This window comes from Bombus flavifrons, chromosome 11, assembly GCF_040668555.2.
Source record: "Bombus flavifrons isolate JBK064 chromosome 11, iyBomFlav1_principal, whole genome shotgun sequence".
In the NCBI taxonomy this organism is placed as follows: domain Eukaryota; kingdom Metazoa; phylum Arthropoda; class Insecta; order Hymenoptera; family Apidae; genus Bombus; species Bombus flavifrons.
Genome location: NC_138452.1, coordinates 13,433,340 through 13,441,931, shown reverse-complemented (window position 1 = coordinate 13,441,931; position 8,592 = coordinate 13,433,340). Strand labels below are relative to the sequence as shown.

The 8,592-nt window shown below is 34.7% G+C and overlaps 2 protein-coding genes across 4 annotated transcripts; both read right to left on the bottom strand.

The window, feature by feature from the left end:
* Positions 1-2,387: 2,387 nt before the first annotated feature.
* LOC138184716 (uncharacterized) lies at positions 2,388-4,042 on the bottom strand. Of its 3 annotated transcripts, none has more exons than XM_069122934.1 (6): positions 3,949-4,042; positions 3,448-3,611; positions 3,086-3,229; positions 2,913-3,019; positions 2,714-2,840; positions 2,388-2,629 (listed from the first exon to the last, which is right to left on the bottom strand). In XM_069122934.1, the coding sequence occupies exons 2-6, from the start codon at positions 3,581-3,583 to the stop codon at positions 2,547-2,549; spliced, it is 597 nt and encodes a 198-aa protein (XP_068979035.1). In that variant the 5' UTR covers positions 3,584-3,611; positions 3,949-4,042; the 3' UTR covers positions 2,388-2,546. The 3 variants fall into 3 exon arrangements, with proteins under 3 accessions (XP_068979035.1, XP_068979036.1, XP_068979037.1); XM_069122935.1 differs by having other exon boundaries at positions 2,714-2,837; XM_069122936.1 differs by having other exon boundaries at positions 3,535-3,611.
* Positions 4,043-4,179: 137 nt separating this feature from the next.
* On the bottom strand, positions 4,180-7,627 carry LOC138184709 (kanadaptin). The gene is made up of 6 exons (XM_069122910.1): positions 6,645-7,627; positions 6,277-6,551; positions 6,057-6,199; positions 5,283-5,443; positions 4,826-5,200; positions 4,180-4,751 (listed from the first exon to the last, which is right to left on the bottom strand). The coding sequence occupies exons 1-6, from the start codon at positions 7,383-7,385 to the stop codon at positions 4,371-4,373; spliced, it is 2,076 nt and encodes a 691-aa protein (XP_068979011.1). The 5' UTR covers positions 7,386-7,627; the 3' UTR covers positions 4,180-4,370.
* Between the last annotated feature and the right edge of the window lie 965 nt (positions 7,628-8,592).

The window sequence follows — 8,592 nt, the reverse complement described above, 5'->3', positions numbered from 1 at the left end:
AAGTGTCAAGTCGCGTGCTTTGAAGTCGCGGATCACCCTGTATCAACGTATCACTTGGGCGCTCGCTCACTGCCGGCTAAACGGAAAAGATAGCAATTTCGGCGCCGCGCTCAACGTGTTAACGGACGTTAACAAGCGTCAAAGAGAAATAACAGACGCCGAACGCACTGCCGAATATCACAATTCGGGAAGACTACGTAGGATCGGGTGTGCAGATACGATTCAATGTGTAACATAAGTATATAAAATTATCCGCGCGAGTAACGGTTCGCAAATGAAATTGGTAAATCCGTAGATCGCATATAGAAACATACAACTATAATCCATCCAGAAAGGCGAGAAACAAGAATAAATGAGGAAAAAAGCTATTAGTTACGAATTAAATTAAAAGAAGGAGAGCGTTCGTTTTCGTAGAGTGTTTAAATAAATGATAAATTTCGAACAAGAGTTAGAGAAAGAGAGAAACGTAGCTACGTAGAACTTATATTTTAAGTATTCACCGTAACAATATTCAAACATTATCTCTGATAGTTTGTTTAGACTGTACACTGAGTTTGCCAAACTTCGTCTTTACGGACTCTATTGACTGGTGGTAAATGGTCCTTTTCTATAGGCACATATGTATGTAGATTCTTTTTGGGAGAAGAAACAAACAAACAAACAAACAAACAAACAAACGAACAAACACCTCCAAATCTGTACATAAATTCGCACTCGAACTCTTCCACAATATGGGAGCAGTTCGATCGATAGTAGTTACTTATTTAGATACCGAAAATATTTCGAGTTCAAGATCGAGAACTCGTGATACTTTTGTCACAGATTGTGCGGCAGAGTAAACGATTCTTGAACCGATTCAGTTATACCGAACCATCCTATCAATTTGCGAAGCGAAAAAAGTAATGACGTTATTTTTATAGTTTCTCATATTTGCACGATTGTTATGATGGTTCTTCAAACTGTTTGTATGTATCATATTACGCGTAACACCTTCAACGTTGAACGAAAATATAAGATCGCGTACGGATCGTGACGACACACACACACACGCGCGCGCACACACACACACACACACACGCGCACGCACGCATGTACACGCACGCACACACCAAATTCTTTTTTCCTTAAACTCGCTTTTATTCGTATCCCCACTATCGCGGGCTTACTGTGCAACCCCTCCCCTCCCCTCCCCTCCCCTGCCCTCCACCTTCTCAATTCCGTGCATCTTTAATTCTTTCATTCTCGTTTCTCGTGCCGTCTATTGGCCCGTAACTTGAGTTGTCCTGTCTATCTTAAATTGCTCTTACGCTTATGCGCTTGTTCTTGCGCTCGTCGCATCTCCATTAACTCTCCATTTACTCTCATTTACTCACCTGCCGAGAATTAAAACGGCGAACGGAATATAACGAGAAACACATGTCGATGTGTTCTTCCGTTTGTGAAAAGTGAAAAGTGAAAAGTGAAAAGCAAGCAAATTGAATGTAATCCGAACTAAATCGTCTTCGTTGAAATCGATTAAACCAACTTTGTCCCGAACGAGGGAAAGTTTCACGAAAGTTTCGTAAGTGATTTATTATCAATCACTGCCAATAGCTGAATAGTCTCTTGCGAACATTGGACGCTTTGTTGACCGACTGACAAAAATTGTCGACACGGTAGAATAACGATATATATATTTTATAGTCACAGCGCGCTAATCGTCATATCATTAACATTCGGATCGAAAGATCTAATAACGATAAAAAAAACGTTCCGAACACTACGATTCGATAAGTTTCAATTTTACTTGCATCTTTTAGCCACTAGGTCTAAATTAAATCGTGAAGGCTGATAAGTGATTTAGCTTAAATATTCTTTACGTTTTGTAAATAAAGCGCATAAAAGAAACAGAAATTGTTCGTTTGTTCGTAAGCGTTTTCGTAGGCAATAACTTATTTATTATAAAACAAATGCAAGTGATTGTCCACTTTGAACATGTTATTGAAAAGGAAAATATGATACTAATAAAATTGGTCGATACAGACTAGTGTCATACGCGTACAGACAAACACAAGACGCGCACAAATGTAGATAATTTAAAAGTAATAATTATTATTGTCAAGTACTACATATGCATATAAAGCGATATACAAAAGCGTTACGCAATATACGAGTAACGATTATTAATAAAAACAAAGAAAAAGTGATGTTGAACATACGAGTATTTTCCAAACTTTTTACGTTCTAAAAGTAATTCATGAAGATTTAAAGGAAAAAAACAAACATTTACTTCCTCTTACCCTATTTCCCTTTACATTCAACAAGCTAGAGCTCAAGTTAAACGAAATAATATATAGAAGAGTCCAAAATAATCTTAGAGCTTCGGGTAATTTAAACATTATATCGGATATATTTAGAAATTTATAGTTTTATTGTAACAGAAGACAACGATCCATAATTATTTACAAAATTTCGTTCGTAAACAAACCATTTTCTTTTTTCAAGTATTCTTATTGAGAATTATGAATACAAAATAAAATTATATTAGTTTTTACGCTTACATGTAATTACCCGCAACTACCCTTTCCGCAACAAGTGCGCTTAGGGGGTCGATATCCTCTAGAACCGTCGCCCATTAATGGGTTGTACCCTGTAATGGTCGGAGAATGTCAGAATTAACGCTATCGATCGATATCATTGTTTTAAAATCATTATTTTCCACGTGTGTATTTACCCTCCCTTATAGATTTGTGTTTCTTCTCTGTAAAAGGTGGTGAATCGTTGTTCTTCTTTCCTGGTCTATCGCCTATGACATTATTGTCTAAGATTAATTTTGCTATTCCTTTTGCATTTCCTTTCTGCTGGAAAACAGAATAATACACATATATTCTAAATCCATGTTGCTGCATTTCAAGTTAAGATTCGCAATTTACCTCTGTCCTTTCCTCTTCTGCTAACATACATTGCTGATAATATTCTTCTTGCATTTTTTGTCGTGAAGCTTCTAAACCTAAGAGCCTTTCTCGCAACAGATCTGGATCTAAACATAAATAAAATTAAGCAAGTACTTTTGACGAATGTGACATAGCCATCTTATGATATTTACTCTTATGATATTTTGCTGCATATTCCTGTTCATTCTTTCTCAACTTCCAATTCGCATATTTTTCCAAAATATACGGAGATGCCCACCAAATGCAGATTGTAATTCCAATTATATACCATCCAACGGATGCGATAGTGCTCCATACTGTATCGATCGTCAAGATGTAATTAAATTAAATTAAATTAAATTACTTTGGATTAAATATTTTTCAGTGTTTCAATGTCTTAAAAGGAATTCGTGCAACGACATCTTAAAACATAACGCATATTTAGCATATATAGCATAATAAGAGACATTACGTTTAGATAAAAAAATCGCTGTTATTTTCAGTTAAATGAAAATATATAACTTGTTCGGCTTACTTTGTAAGAATATGTACATCGTAAGAAGTGAAATTTGGACTTGTTGATCTAGGTTATGTTTCATATCTATTTGACAAATATACATACCTGTTTTAAAATAAGAAATTTCAAATATTTCTCCAACGAAATAATCCATTTTCTGTCTCTTCTAAATAATGCGACACCTATGATTTTAAAAACTGTTAATGTTAATAAATCACAAACCACAAATACATTTGATAAATATTAAAATAAAGCGAATATGGCAAATATCTATTGGTTTATAATATGAGAACATGCCAATCACTGTTCAGTTATATCTTATGTTCATATAGATTTTATCTAATGAAACATGGTAAAACGGCTATCGTTGTTTATAATTTCACGTATATTTAACTTGATGTACTAAATGTACATGTATCATTTCGATATAAAAAAAGGTTAATTTTCAAAATTTCCACAAATATCAGAATAGAAGAAGCAAAAACAGTTGTAACTATTTTCTTTATTCTTCTATTTTACCTGTTTTTGAATCCGGTTATTCATTCACAACACCCGTCCGTGATCACGATCGAAAATGTCCAAAATATTCCAAATGTCACTAGGAACGTAAACGATACAAATAGTCGGTACAAACAGTCGATCGATACATTGAAATGTAACCTCATTCATGTTAATTTGTATATACATAGCACCTCTGATACTACACATATATGTATACATGATATTAATTACAAAAGCACACGTATGTAATAAATTATAATGTAATAACGTATTTAATAATCATCATATGGTAACTTGGCAATAAATATTGTACAGTATAGTATTTACAATATCATATATTACACGGTAATAACGTATAAAAAATTTAACAATTTTACAACACATATATTAGACAATTAATACATATAATTACAAATAAATATTGGTAGAACAGCTTTTCCTTAATAACCATATTTCTCGTTAAGACTTGTCTTTCCATCACCTGCTTGATCCGATGGCGGAATCCACATGGAATAATTATCTGCATGTATGTCTTGATCGCAGTACATTTTTCTTTGTTCCCGTCGATGTTTTTTCGTCACTTGGATGTTACGCTTTTGCTGCTCCTCGTGTTTCTCGGAAGATTCGTTTTCAATAGTGGTATTAGAGAGTTGCAATTTAAAATTTTCCTTACATAATGAATCATGGGATGGATTTGAAATTGATTCATCATCGTCGTCACTATCCACTTCTTCTACAGCTGCTGCTGTATTTGTGTCGGAATTTGCATTTGATTCAAGTAATTCAGTATTGGTAGTTACATACTGCTTTATTTGTTTCACCTACATAAACATTCCATAAAGGTAGTAGAGTATTGTGGGCAAATTAAATGCGATCAAAGTAAGTATTTACTCACCTTTTTGCCGCAAAGTAAGGAGTTATAAATTTTCTTTCGTTCTGCTGGTGCGTTTTGCATAAGATGCGCGACTGCTTTAGCCTGACTAATATTTTGATCCATAGTATCGTGGTAAGAAAGAGCTGGTAAATTTGCAGGCTGTGTCAAGTTTAACAGTTTAATCAAACTTGCCTCTTCTTTTCGAAGATTTTGTAATTCCAACTTCATCTTAGCAATGTCACTTTTAGTTAAAGCAAACGAACTTAGACTTGACATAAAAGCGTCTAACGCATCTTCTTCGGTCGTATCATTCTTCGCACTACTAGCACTCTGCCAATTTTCAATCGAAGTTGACAACTGTGATATTCGTTTTGTAACTTCCTTATGTTTTTCAAGCTAAAATAATAATACCAACGACATTTTTATTTAAATGTTGATTGAAAGTTGAGAAATTAGTGAAGTACTTGCTTCAACTCACCAAGGAATCATACGTTTCTGCTTTTTCTTCCAATTTTCCAGCTAATCTCATTCTCTGTTCACGCTTCCTTTCTATAGAGCCTGTTCTATCCAAAAAATTGTCTTCGTCCGAGTCATAATAATCTTCTGCTTCCCAATTCCTCGTTTTCCTTTTTCTTGCTTCTGTACATACATGTATAAATAAATTCTAAATAAACAAAAAGATAAAATGAAATTCTGTTTTACAATAACCGACCGTTAAACAAAACGGTTTATTTTTACAGGACGATAAAGTTAATTAGTAAAGAGGCATCTGTGTTCAAGTACCGGAGCTCATCTAATTTAAAAGATGCGAGGAGCGTGTTCCAGATTGGGTTCAGGTGGAAGCCGATGTCCTTGTTCATATTGTTTGGACTTTGTCCGGTTTTCATGTGAACACAATCTGGAACACGATCCTCACATTTTTTTAGTCAATCAGCTGAACAATTAATAGCGCCGGCTAGTTCAACAACACCGATGAACTGGAACATGAACATCACCGTTCCAGTACATGAATGCAGGTATCTTGTTATAGAGAGGGACCACCACCATCACAGACATCAGCTTCAATGCATATTTAGATGCTGAGAAAGCTAATTGTATTGCTGACGAAAGGTCGAAGATTTCTGCCCAAAAGCCCCGAACAATGTTGTGTACAATGGTATTAAGTATAGATATGAGTACAAAACATAACAGTATAAGTATGAAAACAAAAATTAAAGTTTATTATAAAGAATTTTATAAACATTATTCTTACCGTGATTTGCTTGCCTTAATAATCCATATTTATCTAAAATTTTGCAAGCTTCCAATGCGCATTGTACAACTGCTTCTTTCTTTTTACCTTTTACAAGGGCTTCTGCTCTCGTCGAATGTCCGACGATATCTTCAGTGGGGAGACTAAATTTTTCACGAGATTAAGTTAATCGTATCATATATTTCTTTCACATTGTTTTCATACGTATGAAAATACTTACTCTACCCAACACAAAAATTGTCCAAATCCCTTTTCTTCTGTTTGATAACGGAGGTCATATCCTTCCCTTTCAAACCATCCTCTAAGAGTTTTCTTGGGATCTTCTAAAACTAAATCGTCATCCGTAATAGAAGCATAGGGATTTTCTTGAAGGTCTGTTTCTTCGTCTGCATCTTCTCCCATTCCCCAATCAATGCCTTCGCTTTCCTTTTCTTCGATGGATGCTTTACCTTTGTCTTCCATGCACTGTTTTTCCAACTGGGACGCTCTCATTCTCTAGAATATTTTCGTTTCATCTTATATTTGCTTGAAAAATAATTGCATTAGTTGCATATGAAAGGAACAATGTTTGGATAAAAGAAGGAATACCTTTAACTCTGTTAAGCTATACGGAGATTCTTCTTCTTGGTCTCCCGGTGGAGCTTGTAAAATGTACTTTCTCTGGCTGCAACCAAATCTGAGCATATGACCTCCGTGTATCCTTACGTAAACATTAGGTTTTATGCGGTTCCCATTCCAAAAAGTACCATGAGTACTTCCTAGATCATATACATAGAAACCTTTATCATTTTCTTTGTCTTGTTCAGATCTGTATTGTAAAACTGCATGATATCTTGAAATAGTAGGATGAACAAGAGATAAATGGCACAAAGGTAAACGCCCAACAAGATAGAAATTTTGTTCGTTGAGTGAAATTGTCTCGATGATCATTCCAGACTTGAGTACTTCCATCATATAATTCCCTTCCGGCTTTCCTCCCCAAGATGGTTCTACATACGGGAAAGGTTGATCTTGCGAATGTTTTTGAGATTTTATATCGCGCTCTGAGCTTTTGGAACTTTTGTATGTCGGACAAGAACGTTTTGGACCAATTAATACAGTCGGTTTCTTGAAAGTTGCAATATTATCAACATCATTGAGACCTTTAGACAAGTCATTTGTTGAATATTCTTTTGTCGAAGCTGCAAGCTCTATGCTATTTTCCGATGTATCGGAAGAATTAGAGATTTTAGTAGTAGGCAGTATTTCTTCATTGTTTACTTCAGCTTGCATATTGCTTTCATCATTGTTGAAATGAATGGGCATAAGGTTGTGTGACGTAGTTTCCATAGTTTTTATCGTTTATAAGGAAGAAATAGAAGGCCAATATTAAACGTTGTAGAAAGTTGTCAGTTTCCGGGAACAAATTAAAACTTCTTTCAATTAACTTTAAACCGACACCAATTAACGTCAACGTTCGTTTATATAACCTCAACTGACTGTACATGCAATAACCTCAACTAACCTTCTATACGTATTAACTAAAAACTCGAGGTGCACGCTGCATGCGTGAGTGGTGAAACTGTCATTGTATACAATGATTGCCAACTTACGGAGATAAAAGAAAATGAAATACGACATATGTAATATAATATGAGATGTATGCAGGTATGTACATCACGATATAATTATGAACTCTATTTTCATTAAGAGAAATTACAGATATTTGTTTTTCTGCAGAATTATTTATTAGTATTTGAGGAAAAGGATGGAGAAGAACGAAAAGAATGGAAATAGTTTCTTTCAACTTTATTAAAATATTGTTTTTTGTTGAACCGAGAAACATGTCGCACTAATGAAAAATACGCGATATCACGGTGTGGAAGAATTAGAAATAAAACGCAAATATCATTGGATAATCACGAAGAAAAATACCGATGAACAATAATATCTTGATATCAGCACTTGTCGCAGATACATACGTTCAATAATGATGATCAGTTTATTTACTATGTATGCCTTCGTCTTTTAGCATGAATGTTCTTAGCTCGTGCAAAAAAAATCCGATACAAACGCAATTAAGTACATATATATATACATATATACGCGAGACGCGATCGAAAGTACGATTTGGCTGTTTAACACGTTAAGCGTACAAAGTTTCCTATTTCAATTCTAATAATGATTCGTCCCAGGTACAACAAAATCGTAGTTATGTACAAATCATCTACGTACATACATACATGCGTACATACTTATACATGTACACGTACGTATGTATGCGTATATGCACGTATATGTGTATATATGTATAATGTAATTATAAACGGTAGGAATACTCGATCCTTTTGATTTCCAGTATCCGACTAAAAATATCGATAGCTGACTTGAAAGTTGAGCAGCATTTCCCTGAAAAGTTTAAGATGTCAGGACGATATCATACGCATTTCTTATCTTATATCACATTTGTAATTCATAAGCCAGGGTTGTCCACGGGAGAGATCCTTTTCTATTTACGTAGTCCCATACTGGTTTTATAGGGCGAAGGGAGTACATT